Raw genomic sequence first — 16980 nt, 5'->3', positions numbered from 1 at the left:
AGATATAGTTATGATTTTCAGACATTCCACGTTTAATTAATATAATATATTAATATTAATAGTTAAAAATTTAAATAGTTGCTAAAAACTCATATTTTTATTGTGTTTATTTGTTGCTTTTTCATTCTACACACACAGCTTTTTTTGACAGATGGGATTATTCTACAATAACAAATCGCCTGTTGTTTTTGTATTGTTGTATTTGTTGTAGCGACGAGGCTACCTTATTAAGTGTACACTGGGTTATGTTATTTACACTGATAATATAAGAAATGTCATTTTTTTGTCGGCATAATTTTTTTACTACTGCTGTTGTTCTGTTTTCTTCTAATTTTTTTTGGTGCTGCAATTTTGTAACACATTTAGAAAAATATTAATAATTATAAATAAAATATGGCCATTTCCTATAGCTGTCAAGATTTTCTAGGCTTCCAAGTGAGTTTTTTAGTTTTGGTGGAAACCCAATTGGACTACTGACAAAAAACCGCCTAAAACATATTTTTTATATTATATAGGATGCTCTCAAGAAGATGCGTGATATTGATGATAAAATAATTTATGCCCTAAATACCTCACTGCCAACGGAATCATTCAAAGGTCAAGTGGATGGTGAGAAGACCTGCAAAGATTTATATTCTAAATTACAAACTGGACACAAGCAACGTGAGGAAGCCATACGCAGTTGTATAATGCTTTCAGCCGAAACACTAAAAAGTCTACGAGAAAAACGTGAATCCCAGCCGGATGATATGGATGTGGATAAGAAATTTAAATCGGAACAAAGAAAGTTACGTGTTTTACAATCCGAACTAAATGTAGAGGATATTGTTAAAGAACGTTCTTACAAGGCGTTTAATGAACGTTGTCGTTTATATTTTAGAGCTGGTGCTTCAGCTTTATGAGCCAGCCATCTATTTCTTTTTTGTAGAGATAAAAGGGTTTGTTTTTTGTAATCCCTGTAGTTAGCTACTTTTTAATAACGTTTCAAACTTTTTTTCATTTAATGATTTTTGTGCTAAGTACAATTTAAACTTTATAAAGTTTGCATTTTTTTAAATTTGCTTATGTAATTTTTGAAAAGCAATTCACGATAAGTTGTTTTTTATATACATATTGTTTTTTTTATTATGAAAATACGTTTAAAATGTTATTGTTACCAATAAAAACATTTATTTCCGCAGAAATTGTGAACCGCATATTTGATTCGAGTCAAAAATTGTTTTAAATAAACGGTAATTGTGATATTACAGTTATTAACCGATATTTTTATGAATCGTAATAATTATGCAGAGTTTGAATTTATTTAGAATTTATCCGTAACTAATATAGATTAAATACGAAAATTAATTGAAATCGATTCAAAACTAAATTGAAAATTATATGGAATTTATCTTGGACTAGAACTCAAACTCGAAAACTAATTAATCTAATACAGAACTGAATGACAACAAAACTAATACAGAATTTACAATTGAACTAGAAGTATGCAGCTAGCTCTACATGGAAGAGAGTTGAAATTGATCTGATACTTAATAGGGTTTTATAAATCGACTTTCGAATAATCGAACAATCGACTTTTTGTCGAAAAAAGTCGAAGTCGACTATTTTGTTATAAAAAAGTCGATAACTAGACTATCGTCTATGAAAAAAGTCGAAAAGTCGACTTTGTAAATAAAAGTCGGAAAGAGTCGAAAAAAGTCGAAAATAGTCAAAAAAAGTCGAAAATAGAAAGAAGTCGAAAAAACTCAAAAAATTGCAAGTCGGAAAAAGTCGAAAGAATTAGAAAAGTCGACTATTTATAAAATATTAAAAGTCAAAAAGTCGACTTTTAATTAAATGAAAAAAGTCGAAAAATCGACTTTTAACTAAATGCAAAAAGTCGAAAGTCCAAAAGTCGACTTTTCATAAAATGCAAAAAGTCTAAAAGTCGACTTTTCCTAAAATGCAAAAAGTCCAAAAGACGACTTTTCGTTTCAACTATAGAACCCTAATACTTAACCTTAAACAGATCAAGTACAAAATGAACCACCAGATCTTAATTACATTGTATTTACAGTTCGGAAATTTTTATCGAACGAAGACAAATAATATTTAAAAACATAAATTATTTATTTTATTATATTATTCATTTAAGGGTAAGTTATATTCCAAATGTAATTCTTTTATAGTTTTACCCTGCATATTGGCCAATTTGCCAATAACAATTTGGGCAGCATCTTTAACATCATTAAATTCATGTAATAAGTTCATAATTTCTTTCTTTCGTTCTTCTGGAGCAGTAGAATCTGCAGAATCTTCTAATTGTTTTTGCAAATCCTTATATGTAGCTATTAGTTGGTGTAAAGATGGAGAAACATTGGGCTTTTCTAATGGCATGCTGTAATAAACATAAATGGAAAATTAAAAAAATATATATAAATTTTAATAATATTTTATATATATATAAACCTGTAATTGTTAAAAAAAGGAAAGATATTTCTCAATATTCATATATGCTTAATAAAAACGATTAATATCTTTATGAATATATAAATTTTAGTTTGCATTTCATACATTACTTACTAACGGCGTTAAATTACTAAAATCTTTTGACGGCTTGACAGAGAATACTGTTTGTTTACAAGAAATTTAAAACTATGAGTACCTAATTCTTCAACTCTATAAGAAAACAACTCTGTACATATCACCTTACTAATTTTTACTACGCTGTAATTTATCGCATTTTTCACTTTCCAACACTAAAGTAAAAAATAAAAAAAAACTTTTTCATTTAACAAAATTTTTTATTAACAATTTCTGCACAAAATTTATTAAAATTAGGTACGTTTTTTTACAAAATTAATTAATTACCTATTAACAGTGGTTCTTAGGGTTTTAGAAATAATTAAATTGGTTTAGACAACAATTACTAAAAGCAAGAAGTTTTGCAAAAACGTGTGTTTTATAAGTGAATGCGAGAGCAGAAAAGTAGAAAGAAAAAAATAGTAATTTTTCTGTCAATGTATTGGTAAGGTGTATCATATTTTTTTGGAAAGGGGTATGTGCAGGTGGGAAGAGTATGCACTTTTAAGTAAATGTGGTGATGGCAAGTCAATGGGTTGGCTGTTTAGTTGATTATGCAGTGATGTATCGGGTGTAAAGTGTCAAAATGTGAGAAATGCATGCCTGCCTCTTTGACTGGTTGTTTAACTTAAAGTCTAACTGCCCGACCGCCCGCCTCTTTACTGGACTAATAGTGTAAAGAAAAGTTGATTGTTTAATCAAAGAAAAGTAAAAGTTGTGGTAATTGATTTAGAAACAAAAGCATTTTTTTAACAGGAAACATCTTTAACTCACACCTAAGAAGGAAATTTTTAAAGAAAAATAAATATAACGCAATTTAACACCATTAACCACACCCTCGTGGGTTCAAAAGAAAATTTAAACTTTAAAAGTTTTCCTTTTTTCCCAGAAATGTCCACTACACATAGGCATCGTTATAAAAATGCTGGACTGGACTCTTCCGAAATGCGTAGACGACGCGAGGAAGAGGGCATTCAAATACGCAAACAAAAACGTGAGCAACAGCTCACCAAAAGACGAAATGTGGTTTTGGAAAATCCTAATAGCGCCCTATTAAATAACATGGATAATGATATAATGCAGGTAATTTTCTTAAAATTTCCTTAAAATTTAAAATTTTACATTTTTTGTTGTTATTGTTGTTTTTTATAGGAATCTGAAATGATTCAACTTCCCAATGATATTTTAACACCAACCGAAGGTTTGGATTTATCTAAGAATTCAGAACTACAACAGCAGCAGCAACAACAACAACAACAGTACCAACATATACCTCAAACTGTGCTTAACCATCAGCAACAACAACAGCAGCAGCAGCAACAAAATGTTTACATTTCACCACAACAACAGCAAACGAATACCGTGATTAAAAAAGAAATGATTGATGCTTTATATAGTGAAATCGAAAGTGTCCAATTGGATGCCACACAAAAGTTTCGTAAATTATTATCTAGAGATCCAAATCCACCCATTGAAGAAGTCATACAAAAGGGTATAGTTCCAAGATTTGTTCAATTCTTAAAGAACAATAATAATGCTGCATTACAGGTGAGTGTTAATCATTTAGCACTAGAACTGTACTTAACTGTTTTAAATTCTAGTTTGAAGCAGCTTGGACTTTAACAAATATTGCTTCGGGTACTTCACAACAAACCAAAATTGTTATTGAAGCTGGTTCAGTGCCCATCTTCATTGAATTGCTCTCAAGTCCTCATGATGATGTACAGGAACAAGCTGTTTGGGCTTTAGGTAATATAGCCGGTGATTCACCAGCCTGTCGTGATCATTTACTTAACTCGGGCATAATGCAACCTCTATTGCAGTAAGTTTATTTTCTTAAATTAACAAAAATCTTTAATACAAAAAAACAAAAAAATTCAAACAGTGTTTTAAGCACCACCGAACGTTTAACAATGATACGTAATGCCGTTTGGACCTTGTCCAATCTGTGTCGTGGCAAAAATCCTCCAGCAGATTTTACAAAAATTGTTCATGGTCTACCCATATTGGCGCGTCTATTAAATCACTCAGATACCGATGTATTAAGTGATACATGTTGGGCCATTAGTTATCTATCCGATGGTCCTAATGACAAAATACAGGCTGTTATAGATGCTGGTGTTTGCAGGCGTTTAGTCGAATTACTAATGTAAGTTTTTCTATTTCTTTAGAAAACATGGTAAAGGTATTAATTCTTTTTTATGATTAGGCATCCCCAACATAATGTCGTAACAGCTGCTTTGCGTGCTGTCGGCAATATCGTTACCGGCGATGATGTCCAAACTCAAGTTATTTTAAATTGTAATGCTTTGCCCTGCATTAGCTATTTGCTTACCTCACCTGTGGATACGATTAAGAAAGAAGCCTGCTGGACGATCTCAAATATTGCAGCCGGCAATCGTCAACAGATACAAGCCGTCATCGATGCCAATATCTTTCCAACTCTTATTAATATAATGCAAACGGCTGATTTTAAAACGAAACGAGAGGCCGCCTGGGCCATAACAAATGCCACAAGTAGTGGTACGGCTGAACAAATACGATATTTGGTAAGTAAGGCTGGAATAATACTTAGGTAAATCTGCACTAGAATCGATTTAAAAGGGAACTAGAATGGAACCAAAAAAGAATTAGAACAGAACTGGAAAAGAACTAGAACAAAACTAGAATAGAACTAGAATAGAACTAGAACAGAACAAGAACAGGACAAGAACAGAACAAGAACAGAACAAGAACAGAACAAGAACAGAACAAGAACAGAACAAGAACAGAACAAGAACAGAACAAGAACAGAACAAGAACAGAACAAGAACAGAACAAGAACAGAACAAGAACAGAACAAGAACAGAACAAGAACAGAACAAGAACTGAACAAGAACAGAACAAGAACAGAACAAGAACAAGAACAGAACAAGAACAAGAACAAGAACAAGAACAAGAACAGAACAAGAACAGAACAGAACAAGAACAGAACTAGAATAAAACAAAAACAAACTCGAACAGATCTAAAACAAAACTAGAACAGAATTAGAGCAGAACTAGAACCGAACTCAAGCAGAACTAGAACAGAACTGAAAGAGATCAGGAACAGAAGTAGAGCCAAACATAATAAGAACTGGACTTTATCTAGAACTGAAATATAACTGATCTAGTATTAAAAATCTAGTAAAACTGTTTAACTTGTATAACTAATTGAATTTTTAAGGTTCATGTTGGTTGCATACCTCCCATGTGTGACTTCTTAACTGTCGTCGATTCGGATATCGTACAAGTGGCATTAAATGCTTTAGAAAATATACTTAAAGCAGGTGAAAAATTCACTGCAAGACCAAACCCCTATGCCATGGCTATTGAAGAATGTTCAGGTAAGTTAGAAAATGTCTTGCTTTCTTTTAATTCTCCAAAACTAATGATAATATATTTTGGCAGGTTTGGATAAAATCGAATATTTGCAATCACATGAAAATCGTGATATATATAATAAATCCTTCTATATAATCGAACAATACTTTGGCAATGAGGAGGAGGACGTACGAGTAGCACCCTCAGTAGATGGTAATCAATATGCATTCAATACGGATTTAGGTGCTCCACAAGGTGGTTTCAATTTCTAGCCTCCTCAATTGATGATAAAATTATACTAAAATTAATTATTAATATTATTATAAAAAAAAGATCATAATGATGATGGACAAACTTAGTTAGTAAAGCTATAATGACTACCTACTACTATTACTATTGCTAAGACAAAAGTAAATTCTCAACAAGTATTTGCAACTAACTACAAACAAACAAACAAACAAACAAACAAACAAACAGACAAACAACCAAAATATGAAATCTTTAAAATGTAAATGAGATTTTATTTATTTTGTTTCTTTTTTTTTTGCAATAGAAATATGTATTTATAATGAAGAAAACAGAATCTAGTAACTATCAACTGTAAAACATAATGAATAATACATTAAGTAATTAACGAGAATTAACTATAATATATGAAACACTTGCAAGAAAAATAACTTCCAATAGTCAAAAAATTTTATTAGTAATTACTTACTAAACTACTAATTAATATTGTATTTAACCTTTAAAATTTCTTTGCTTTGAATGCATTTTTTTGTTTTATTTTTATTATTTTTTTTTAATTTTTTTTTAAAGGCCTTATTATAATAACTTTCTAGTAAACCTCCCCCCCCTTTCTTTCTTAAGCTTGGCTTTTTGTTGGCATAAATTCTTATTATTATTTTTTTATTTGTTTTATTTATAAAAAATATCCCATTTCCATTGCTTTACTATGTAATTTGTACATATATTTTTTTTAATTATATTTATGTTATTTATTATAATTAAATATTATAATAATTAACAAATACCTAACAACTCCTCGTTAATTTGAAGAAAAGTTTTAAAACAAACAAAACATATGTTGAAAATAATTTATAGTTTAACATAAAAAATCTGTGTTATTTTTTATTATTATTAATTATTTTTGTTTATAAATTCTTTTTAAATTTCCTATTTCTATTTAGTTTTTTTTTGCTTAATTTTTTAATTTGATTGCATGGAAAAATTCATAAATAAAGAATTAATCTACAGAAAAAGAAAACTTATTTTTGCTTTATTTGTTTTTTTTTTTAAATTTATTTTATTAACAAAAACTTATTAAACTGTTTTAGGTTCTTTTTTAAGCAACAATTGCTGCTGCGAATTAATAATATTTTTTCGTAATTCATACAAAATTAAAGTTAAAGCTGAGGCTACATTTAAGCTGTCTATACCTTGAGCTAAAGGTATGTTAAGACATGTACCTCGTGTTCCAACAGTTGAAAGAAATCTGGAAAAAATAGAAGATTATGTTTTAGTTCAGTTCCAGTTCGGCTCTAAATCAGTTCATTTTCAGTTCATGATCAGTTCTAGTTCAGTTGTATTTCAGTTCTAGTTCAGTTCAAGTTCAGTTCTAGTTCAGTTCTATTTCAGTTTTATTTCTGTTCTAGTCTAGTTCTAATTGAGTTCTAGTTCAGATCTAGTTCAGTTCTGATTCAGTTCTGGTTCAGTTCTAGTTTAGTTTTAGTTCAGTTCTATTTTAGATCTAGTTCCAGTTCAGTTCTAATTCAGTTCTAGTTCAGTTCTGGTTCAGTTATAGATCAGTTCTAATTCAGTTTTAGTTCAGTTCCAGTTCAGTTATAGTACATTTCCAGTGCCCTTCTAGTTTAGTTTTAGTTCAGTTCTGGTTCAATTATAGATCAGTTCTAGTTTAATTCAAGTTCAGTTCTCGATCAGTTTTAATTCAGTTCTAGTTCAGTTCAAGTTCAGTTTTAGTTCAGTTCTAGTTCAGTTTTAGTTCAGTTCTAGTTTAGTTCTAGTTCAGTTCTAGTTAAGTTCTAGTTCAGGTCTAGTTCAGTTCTAGTTTAGTTCTAGTTCAGTTCTAGTTCAGTTCTAGTTCAGTTCTAGTTCAGTTCTAGTTCAGTTCTAGTTCAGTTCTAGTTCAGTTCTAGTTCAGTTCTAGTTCAGTTCTAGTTTAGTTCTAGTTCAGTTCTAGTTCAGTTCTAGTTTAGTTCTAGTTCAGTTCTAGTTCAGTTCTAGTTCAGTTCTAGTTCAGTTCTAGTTCAGTTCTAATTCAGTTCTAGTTCAGTTCTAGTTCAGTTCTAGTTCAGTTCTAGTTTAGTTCTAGTTCAGTTCTAGTTCAGTTCTAGTTCAGTTCTAGTTCAGTTCTAGTTTAGTTCTAGTTCAGTTCTAGTTCAGTTCTAGTTCAGTTCTAGTTCAGTTCTAGTTCAGTTCTAGTTCAGTTCTAGTTTAGTTCTAGTTCAGTTCAGTTCTAGTTACGTTCTAGTTCAGTTCTAGTTCAGTACTAGTTCAGTTCTAGTTTTGTTCCAGTTCAGTTCTATTTCAGTTCTAGTTCAGTTCTAATTCAGTTCTAGTTCAGGTTTAGTTCAGTTCTACTTCAGTTCTGGTTCAGTTCTAGTTCAGTTCTTGTTCTAGTTCAGTTCTAGTTCAGTTCTAGTTCAGTTCTAGTTCAGTTCTAGTACAGTTCTAGTTTAGTTCTAGTTCAGTTCTAGTTCAGTTCTAGTTTAGTTCTAGTTCAGTTCTAGTTCAGTTCTAGTTCAGTTCTAGTTCAGTTCTAGTTCAGTTCTAGTTCAGTTCTAGTTCAGTTCTAGTTCAGTTCTAGTTCAGTTCTGGTTCAGTTATAGATCAGTTCTAGTTTAGTTCTAGTTCAATCTAGATCAGTTCTAGTTCAGTTCTAGTTTAGTTCTACTTCAGTTCTAGCTCAGTTCTAGTTCAGTTCTAGTTCAATTCTAGTTCAGTTCTGGTTCAGTTATAGATCAGTTCTAGTTTAGTTCTAGTTCAGTTCTAGTTCAGTTCTAATTCAGTTCTAGTTCAGTTCTATTTCAGTTCTAGTTCAGTTCTATTTCAGTTCTAGTTCAGTTCTAGTTCAGTTCTAGTTCAATTCTAGTTCAGTTCTAGTTCAGTTCTAGTTAAGTTCTAGTTAAGTTCTAGTTTAGTTCTAGTTCAGTTCGAGTTCAGTTCTAGTTCAGTTCGGTTCTAGATCATTGCTACTTTAAATTCAGTTTAAATATAGTTCAGTTAATTTCTATTTCCGCTCTCACCTATAGGCATCCTCACTAACACCATGACTCTCTCCTCCTATAATGACCACATTATGTGAACCCGTTTTTTCCACTTCCGAATACTCCACAACTGATGCCGTTTTATTTTCTAATTTCTCCAAATTATTTTCTGCCACAAAAATACAACAATTATCCGCTACTTCAGGTGGAATCATTAGTGGAACATCCTGCCAATCAACATCATCACGTATAGGTACACGGAAATGACCACCACAACCACCACGTAAAGCCTTTGATTCCCAAGGATCACAACAGCCTTTGGTAATAACAATTTGTAGGCAGGGTAAAGCGGCGCAGGTGCGTATAATACTGCCCAAGTTATTGGGTTCGCGAATATTATCACAAACCACAGTTATGGGTAAAGGATCAGAACCAGACGACATTTTACTTACTACATTGTGTAAAGCAGGTCTTTCGAATATCGCCATTATGCCGGGTGGTGTGGTTAACGTAGACCAAGTTTTTAAATCATGATGAGGCACCTTATATATTTTGGTATTAAATTGCATTTGAGCCTGCAACACATTATCCTTGATGTCTAACAGTTGATCCTTTTGGCTGAATATAAGACTGTTTAATTTTAGGCCACAATCTAAGGCTTCCAATATTAAACGTCTACCTTCAATTATAATTTGTCTATCCTTATCACGCCTTTTCTTAGAACGCGCCGTAATTAGCAGTGTACTTAGTCTGGGGTCATTAAGACTTAATTTTAAAAATTCCAAACCCGTTTCCTCGTCATGGATAACCTTTGATTCTACCTGGCGTTCTGAGCGGGATTTTTTAAAACTGGGAAATTGTTGAGGTTTACTTATAATATTGCTAACATTAAAACTTTTATGAGGTTTTTGTTTTGTTTTCTTCAATACTTCTTCCTTTTTAGTGGGTTCATATTTAACCGAGGAATTATCAAAAAGACTAGCCTCTATTTTGAGAGCAGCTTCTTCCTCAGTTGTATTCTGTTTAGGTTTGAAATCTTTGCCGGAACATAAATATCTACTGCTTGAGGGTAGTATTGTTTTAGTATAGGATTTATTTAAAGTTTTAAGTAAATTGGAAAACATTTTTATTGAATAACTTATAATTTAAACACAAGGTAAAGTTTTTATTTACATTTTGTTTAAAACAACATAACCTTAAAGAAATTGTGTTAGCATTCATTGGTGAATGTTTAAATAAAATTGGCAACAAATATAATGTTGTAACGGTTGAAAAGTCTAGTCGCCGTTAGAATTTAAAGTTAACGACGTTGAAAACTGTTTAATGTGTAAAACCGTCATCTCATTTATATAAAAAACGACTTTGGTTTAGAGTACGAAGCCGAAAGTGTTTTATTTGATCGCCACTGGTATCTGTTAAACAGCTGTTGATATTGTTTTTTTGTATTAAATGTCATTTTAAGCGGTTTTTGGATTATTTGTTGTATAATTTTCCAACGATTAACACATAAAAGGTAAGGAAAAATTAATTATATTTTTTCAAGTTTAGTTTTTAAAAGTTTTATTACTTAATTATAAGTTAGTTAATAATAGTGTTTTCTCTGTTGTCCTCTTTACTATTTGCTTGTGTTAGATGTTTAGACAAATTGCTTTGGTGCCTTCTCTCTTGGCCAGACGTGCCATGAGTCAATCCTCTGCCCCTGGACAGGTTAATAGCTATACACCTAACAATTTGGAAAAAAGATTTTTGGTATGGACTGGCAAGTATAAGTCCGTCAAAGAGGTGCCCAATTTTGTGAGGTAAGTTCCTTTTGAAAATTTTCCATAATATTTATGAAATTATATTTATAATGATGAAATTATTGCGTATTTTATTAATTCATTCAAATCATCAATCAGTATACTATCATTTTTTGGGTCTTCCAATTTGTTTTGTTGGTTTTTATGCCCGTTTTTTTCTTGTTTGTTTAAAATTCGCGTGTGTATACACACGTATCTTCCGCTGCCGCTTATGTATGCTGTCGTACATACATTATAAGATGAAACACCGAAGAGGATAGAAATAGCATTAATTTATTTTAATCAGCTATTTAGTGTGAAAATGAGAGATAATGTACAAAGATTTAAACTTTCATCTTAAATTGATTCAAATGGATTCAAATTATAAATGTATTGTGGATTATTAAACTTCCTTTGCCTAAACGAATACATCCCTTGATGGTAACATAACTGTAACACAACTAAATAGCGTAGCAGTATTTCTTCGGTTTTATTGTGTTCAGTTCTAGTTCAGCTCTAGGTCAGTTCTAGTTCAGATCTAGTTCAGTTCTAGTTCAGTTCTAGTTCATTTCTAGTTCATTTCTAGTTTATTTCTAGTTCAGTTCTAGTTCAGTTCTAGTTCAGTTCTAGTTCAGTTCTAGTTCAGTTCTAGTTCAGTTCTAGTTCAGTTCTAGTTCAGTTCTAGTTCAGTTCTAGTTCAGTTCTAGTTCAGCTCTAGTTCAGTTCTAGTTCAGTTCTAGTTCAGTTCTAGTTCAGCTCTAGTTCAGTTCTAGTTCAGTTCTAGTTCAGTTCTAGTTCAGTTCAATTCTAGTTCAGTTCAATTCTAGTTCAGTTATTGTTTGAAAACTTGTATAAGAAATGGTGTTTACAAAATAATCATGGAAAACATTGTTTAAATTATCTCTTTATACTTGTTAGATTCTTATAGCAATCAACAAATTATCAGCAAAATGTTCCTAATTGAAATTTTATCTTAATTTCTAACGAAAGATAGTCTTCAATTCAAATTAATTTTTTAAATTCAAAATCAATTTCCTAATACAGCAACATTAGAAATTTCTTTATATTATTTATACCCGTTTTAATTAAAAGTAATTAATATTGTATTACTATTAAATATTTGCCTAAATAAGTAACTAAACAAAATGGCAAACATACAAAAATAATTAATAACAATTAAATAATGTATTGCACTCAACACCTACCGCTCAGCACTTGTTTAGCTGCTAGTGCTGTTTATCTAGCAATAAGATAAAAAAAAAATCAAATCACACTAAATGTAGCAGCGATGATCACATCAATCTTAATTTTTTTTTAAATATATAGCAAATAATTACTTTAAAGTTTCTCCTTGAATAAGTAGAAAAACAATGTTATAGAAAAAAAATATTTGTTTTAAAAGTTGTTTGTGGTTTGACTTCAAACAAACATTTTGTTTTTTTTTTTTGTCGGTACATATAAAGTTTTAAGAGTTAATTGAAGTTTAATTTTGAGTAAATATAAAGTGTTGTTTAAAAAAATAGTAATTTAAATTAAGAAATAAAAAATTTAATAATGTGTGAAAAGGAAATTAACGACATTAAAACGATTTGTGCTCGGTAGATCGGATGATTTTAAAATAGTATAGTGCGACATCTATTGTCATTTTATTGCAGTTTCTTTATACATATATCAATGGAAAAGAAATGCCAGGAATATGTAGAATTTTGGAAAAGTGGATCAGAAAACAAACATAGAAATATCATATCTTAATGGAGTGTAGAACAGATGGGTAGGAGATATTCAAAAGAAAACTTATAGCAGAATTATAAACAATACAATAGCAGCTTATAATACTGTTGACGATGCAATAGCGGTACTTTTAACGACGATAACTCCATAGTTCATATTTTACTTCATTATGACACCTTCTAAAGCATAATTTTTTGATTATTCTGAAGCTATTTACAATAGCAATACCATTAAAAGTAGAGCAATCATGTCCTTGTTCTTATCCTGTCCTTGTTCATGTCCTGTGTGAGTGCATTACTATTTGAAACTTAAACCTACAATAGATCCATCCACACAACCTATGTAATGAAATCAAGAACTCCTTGAACTCAAGAAAGACTTGTCTGCTTCAGCGCTTTTAAAACACAGCGGGTTAGACCATTTTATGTACTTGTCACTGAGAGTAGGTTGGCATATCATTCGACGTCCGGAGAATGTCTCTTCTTAAGAAACAACAGAAGTAATCGAAATTTCCTATAGTTTCGAAGGCTCTAATAAAGTGACCTCATCCAACAGCGACCACAACTGATTGATCCATCCCACAGAACGTCTAATAGCTTGATAAGCAGTGTCGATTGTTCTTTTGAACTGGAAACAAGTTTGGAGCTTTTTAAACACCAAATGCCAGGATTACTCTCCGTGAGGAATAGAACAATTAGAGAAGCCTTTATTAATCACAACGCAAACGAGGTGTCCTTTAAAATCTTCTATAATTGCCCTGTCTGAGTTTGAACGTTCTCCTCAGATCGTTAACGTTTAGGCGCGTCTTTGGTCATATGTAGTTGATGAATTTTATACTTAGCCAGTATGGGTTTAGCTCTGTTCAAAGATAACAAGTCATCTGAGGTGGGGGTCTAATGCTTTTGTAACTCCCAAAGTTGGATTATCTATCGTTACATCTTTAGAGTTGCATTGTTTGAAGTAAAAGGCACCTCACCTCTGGTATATTAGCTTGGACAGGGCATATAACAAACTAACCTGAATATTAGCAGTATTCGATTCACTGCGTCTTAAAGTCAGTGCCACGAGAATAGGATATTTACGGAAGAACAAAAAGATTGTATTTTTTTACTTGCGGCCAAGTTTCAAGAACTACTTCTTCATTACAGTCAAAAACTCAGCTGCCCAATTTGGGTAAACAAACACTGATTGGTTTGGCAGATGTTCAAGGATAAAGTCCTAGAGACCTTAAGAACGGACAGGAACGGAACGTGTGACATAAAGACTTATAGGAGAAAAACAGTCGCTAAAAGACATGGATAGTTCTTGTTAAGTTCTTGTTAAAAGACCATCTGATATGGGTGTAGTTTTTGTTATTGTTGTAACAGCTTAAACTATAAAACTTTTAATCCGGTAAGAGGTTCTGAGCCAAGAAATTGGCCTACTTTTTCGGGGTTAGTCCATAAATCCATTGGGCTAAGTAAACTGAGTGAGCTGGACAGTTATGTAGTGGGTTTCATGGGGATCCTTACTGGCTGTTGTAAGCAGCATGTGGCAACAAAAATTTCCGACCACTCTCGATGGTGCTTAAGTCCAAAGCAGTTCCGAGATGACACCAGCCCTATGTTCATCCTTAATTGGATGAACATAGGGCTGTTCATCCTTAATCCTTAATTGGATGAACATAGGGCTGTGCAGTCGTTTCTGGCCAACTGTGTAGAACCATGGTCCGGGATTTAATTCAATTCAGGCTCGAACCAAAAGGATGCGGTCAGCAATGCCGGTATATGTTGTTCCGCAGCAGAAAATTTTACTATTGTTGCTGAGGTTGACAGCCCTTGTTCGAATAATTCGGATCATTCCGGTACGTAGAACCGGCTATCGGGTAAAGAACCTAGTCGGGTACGACGTCAACTATGCGTGACCAGTAGGCGTTTAGTCTGTTGCTCCATTCCGATCTCAGTTAGACCAGAGCAACTTTTGTTTTCCGCGGCATCTTCAAGAACGACATTCACAATCCATCTCTTCAAGTTGTTGGGCATGGTGGACTGCAGTATGTCCAGGAAGAGTGTGGTATGACTGACTGTATCGAAGGCTTTCGATAATTCTACTAGGAGTGTCTCTTGTATGGGTATTTAGTACGACCTTCATGGATCCTTCTACTTAAGCCTTTGCATCACATCAAGATAACTATCCTTCGCAAAGGAGAGATCAATTGTAGCAATTGTTAACCAATTGTAGAGATATGTTGCTGATCTTTTAAAGCAAACATGTTTAATATGTTAGGGCAACATTTGGATTAGTTTTTAACAGAAATTTATGGAACTTGGAATGCAAGTATTTAAACAATTTATTCACTAAAGTCTTAAGCAACAATTTTGTTAATATCTCTGTGTATGTATGTGACGTATTAATTTTAAAATAATACAAAGTGTTCATAGGTGTAATCAATTGTTATTAAGTAATATATGGTATCATATCATGAAAGTGATTGTATCTGAAAATAAACAGAACATTGGCAAAATAAAGAAGATTGGCAAAACATTTAACCAACTAATGAAATAAAATTAAACAAAATTAATCTCATAACCAACCAAATACTTAAAAATATCATAGTATTCATCATCCATATATTCCAACATTTTCTAATCGTATCCTGCAATAATATCATCCTTACACAGCTTGACTAACTACGATGCAATAACAATCAAACCCTATTCATCATTGTTGTTTTCTCCCTACATTTTTGTTGTTTTGTTCTAGTGCTGAAGTTATGGAACGTAGCCGTAATAAAATGCGTATTCGTATTGCCAATATCATGATGGGTCTAACCGTTCTTGGTTGTGCTCTTATGATTTACAGTGGCAAAGAAGCTGCCAAACGTGGTGAAAGTGTTACTAAACAAAATATCGAATGGCATAAGAGATACAATGAACTTAATGCCACTAAGGAAACCAAGGAATAAGTAAATTATACTCTTTAAGTTTAAGATTTTGAAACCTATCCCAAATTCCCGCATTTTTTTTTCTCGATTTTTTATTTTTATGTTTATGCAATATTAAATGTTTGATATATATTTTGTTTAGATACTTGTAAAACAAGTGAAGTTTTTATCATTATTATTATTATTATTAAATAAATAAACTATAAAGTGCTTGTAATTATTTAGGTTTTTTTAACAAATGGGAAGTTAATTTTCCCTAATTTAATCTAAATCATCTGGCTGTATTGAATGTTAAACGAGTCTCTCTAGATTGTAACACTCTATTTATGGTAATGGATTTCCTATTCATTCAAATATTATTTTGAGGATATATCCAAAAGTGATACATTTATTGTTATATATACCAAGGACGTTGTCTAGACTCGGAATACTTATTATATAAATTTTCCTTATTGTTTACTTGATATGGAAGTTGTTCGGTAAATACTTTATAAATTTATAAAGTCCTGATGATATCTTTTTGGAAATGATACTTCTAAGGACCCAATATTTCTGTTGGTTCCCTCAGTAGAAGTTATCCCAGGGTACGTAGAACAACTCACGCTTTGCATTTCTAAATACCTGGAGACTTTTTTTAACATCTATTGAACACAATATTATTATTGCTACGCGTCTCAATAAAAACTAGAATAGACTAGAACAGAATAAGAACAGAACTAAAAGAGAACTAAAACAGAACTAGAACAGAACTAGAACAGAACTAAAACAGAACTAGAACAGATCTAAAACAGAACTTAAACAGGACTAGAACAGAACTAAAACAGAACTAGAACAGAACTAGAACAGAACTAGAACAGAACTAGAACAGAACTAGAACAGAACTAGAGCAGAACTAGAACAGAACTAGAACAGAACTAGAACAGAACTAGAACAGAACTAGAACAGAACTAGAACAGAACTAGAACAGAACTAGAACAGAACTAGAACAGAACTAGAACAGAACTAGAACAGAACTAGAACAGAACTAGAACAGAACTAGAACTAGAACAGAACTAGAAATAGAACAGAACTAAAACAGAACTAGAACAGAAATAGAACAGAACTAGAACAGAACTAGAACAGAACTAGAACAGAAATAGAACAGAACTAGAACAGAATTAGAACAGAACTAGAACAGAACTAAAACAGAACTAGAACAGAACTAGAACATAACTAGAACAGAACTACATAGAACAAAACTCGAACAGAACTAGAACAGAACTAAAACAGAACTAGAACTAAATTAGAACAGAACTATAACTAAACTAAAACAGAAATAGAACTGAACTAGAACTGAACTAGAAATGAACTAGAACTGAACTAGAACTGAACTAGAACTGAACTAGAACTGAACTAGAACTGAACTAGAACTGAACTAGAA

General features: G+C 31.8%; 5 protein-coding genes across 9 annotated transcripts; 3 read left to right on the top strand and 2 right to left on the bottom strand.

Annotated features, from left to right (window-relative positions):
- The first annotated feature begins 264 nt into the window (after positions 1-264).
- On the top strand, positions 265-1196 carry LOC111683682 (protein MIX23). Its single transcript, XM_023445781.2, has 2 exons — positions 265-435; positions 516-1196. Exons 1-2 carry the CDS (start codon positions 394-396, stop codon positions 900-902), a joined length of 429 nt encoding a protein of 142 aa, XP_023301549.1. The 5' UTR covers positions 265-393; the 3' UTR covers positions 903-1196.
- Positions 1197-2085: 889 nt separating this feature from the next.
- LOC111683664 (DNA repair protein SWI5 homolog) lies at positions 2086-2978 on the bottom strand. Of its 3 annotated transcripts, none has more exons than XM_023445763.2 (2): positions 2851-2978; positions 2086-2377 (listed from the first exon to the last, which is right to left on the bottom strand). In XM_023445763.2, the coding sequence occupies exon 2, from the start codon at positions 2374-2376 to the stop codon at positions 2122-2124; it is 255 nt and encodes an 84-aa protein (XP_023301531.2). In that variant the 5' UTR covers position 2377; positions 2851-2978; the 3' UTR covers positions 2086-2121. The 3 variants fall into 3 exon arrangements, with proteins under 3 accessions (XP_023301531.2, XP_046808287.1, XP_046808288.1); XM_046952331.1 differs by lacking the exon at positions 2851-2978 and adding an exon at positions 2563-2697; XM_046952332.1 differs by lacking the exon at positions 2851-2978 and adding an exon at positions 2449-2567.
- LOC111683665 (importin subunit alpha-7) lies at positions 2695-7006 on the top strand. Of its 3 annotated transcripts, none has more exons than XM_023445764.2 (8): positions 2695-2820; positions 3452-3645; positions 3715-4110; positions 4164-4384; positions 4448-4711; positions 4772-5111; positions 5768-5927; positions 5992-7006. In XM_023445764.2, exons 2-8 carry the CDS (start codon positions 3454-3456, stop codon positions 6174-6176), a joined length of 1758 nt encoding a protein of 585 aa, XP_023301532.2. In that variant the 5' UTR covers positions 2695-2820; positions 3452-3453; the 3' UTR covers positions 6177-7006. The 3 variants fall into 3 exon arrangements, with proteins under 3 accessions (XP_023301532.2, XP_046808286.1, XP_046808285.1); XM_046952330.1 differs by lacking the exon at positions 2695-2820 and adding an exon at positions 3004-3237; XM_046952329.1 differs by lacking the exon at positions 2695-2820 and adding an exon at positions 3005-3282.
- A 133-nt stretch (positions 7007-7139) lies between these two features.
- Positions 7140-10340, bottom strand: LOC111683673 (rRNA methyltransferase 3, mitochondrial). Its single transcript, XM_023445772.2, has 2 exons — positions 9168-10340; positions 7140-7396 (listed from the first exon to the last, which is right to left on the bottom strand). Exons 1-2 carry the CDS (start codon positions 10250-10252, stop codon positions 7225-7227), a joined length of 1257 nt encoding a protein of 418 aa, XP_023301540.2. The 5' UTR covers positions 10253-10340; the 3' UTR covers positions 7140-7224.
- A 145-nt stretch (positions 10341-10485) lies between these two features.
- On the top strand, positions 10486-15777 carry LOC111689354 (UPF0389 protein GA21628-like). The gene is made up of 3 exons (XM_046952643.1): positions 10486-10641; positions 10761-10927; positions 15380-15777. Exons 2-3 carry the CDS (start codon positions 10761-10763, stop codon positions 15579-15581), a joined length of 369 nt encoding a protein of 122 aa, XP_046808599.1. The 5' UTR covers positions 10486-10641; the 3' UTR covers positions 15582-15777.
- Positions 15778-16980: the final 1203 nt, after the last annotated feature.

This window comes from Lucilia cuprina, chromosome 5, assembly GCF_022045245.1.
Source record: "Lucilia cuprina isolate Lc7/37 chromosome 5, ASM2204524v1, whole genome shotgun sequence".
In the NCBI taxonomy this organism is placed as follows: domain Eukaryota; kingdom Metazoa; phylum Arthropoda; class Insecta; order Diptera; family Calliphoridae; genus Lucilia; species Lucilia cuprina.
The sequence above is the reverse complement of the archived record's forward strand: the minus strand, read 5'-3'. Positions and strand labels throughout refer to the sequence as shown.

What these genes read in the sequence shown, in the direction of transcription:
- LOC111683682 (XM_023445781.2), top strand. Translation starts at nt 394, where the DNA reads ATGGCCATTTCCTATAGCTGTCAAGATTTTCTAGGCTTCCAA. An exon ending in AAGATTTTCTAGGCTTCCAA is followed by an intron (nt 436 to 515) that starts GTGAGTTTTTTA and finishes TATATTATATAG; the next exon opens with GATGCTCTCAAGAAGATGCG.
- LOC111683664 (XM_023445763.2), bottom strand. Translation starts at nt 2,376, where the DNA reads ATGCCATTAGAAAAGCCCAATGTTTCTCCATCTTTACACCAACTAATA.
- LOC111683665 (XM_023445764.2), top strand. Translation starts at nt 3,454, where the DNA reads ATGTCCACTACACATAGGCATCGTTATAAAAATGCTGGACTGGACTCT. An exon ending in ATAATAATGCTGCATTACAG is followed by an intron (nt 4,111 to 4,163) that starts GTGAGTGTTAAT and finishes TTTAAATTCTAG; the next exon opens with TTTGAAGCAGCTTGGACTTT. An exon ending in GGCTATTGAAGAATGTTCAG is followed by an intron (nt 5,928 to 5,991) that starts GTAAGTTAGAAA and finishes ATATTTTGGCAG; the next exon opens with GTTTGGATAAAATCGAATAT.
- LOC111683673 (XM_023445772.2), bottom strand. Translation starts at nt 10,252, where the DNA reads ATGTTTTCCAATTTACTTAAAACTTTAAATAAATCCTATACTAAAACA. An exon ending in GTTAGTGAGGATGCCTATAG is followed by an intron (nt 7,397 to 9,167) that starts GTGAGAGCGGAA and finishes TATTTTTTCCAG; the next exon opens with ATTTCTTTCAACTGTTGGAA.
- LOC111689354 (XM_046952643.1), top strand. Translation starts at nt 10,761, where the DNA reads ATGTTTAGACAAATTGCTTTGGTGCCTTCTCTCTTGGCCAGACGTGCC. An exon ending in GAGGTGCCCAATTTTGTGAG is followed by an intron (nt 10,928 to 15,379) that starts GTAAGTTCCTTT and finishes GTTTTGTTCTAG; the next exon opens with TGCTGAAGTTATGGAACGTA.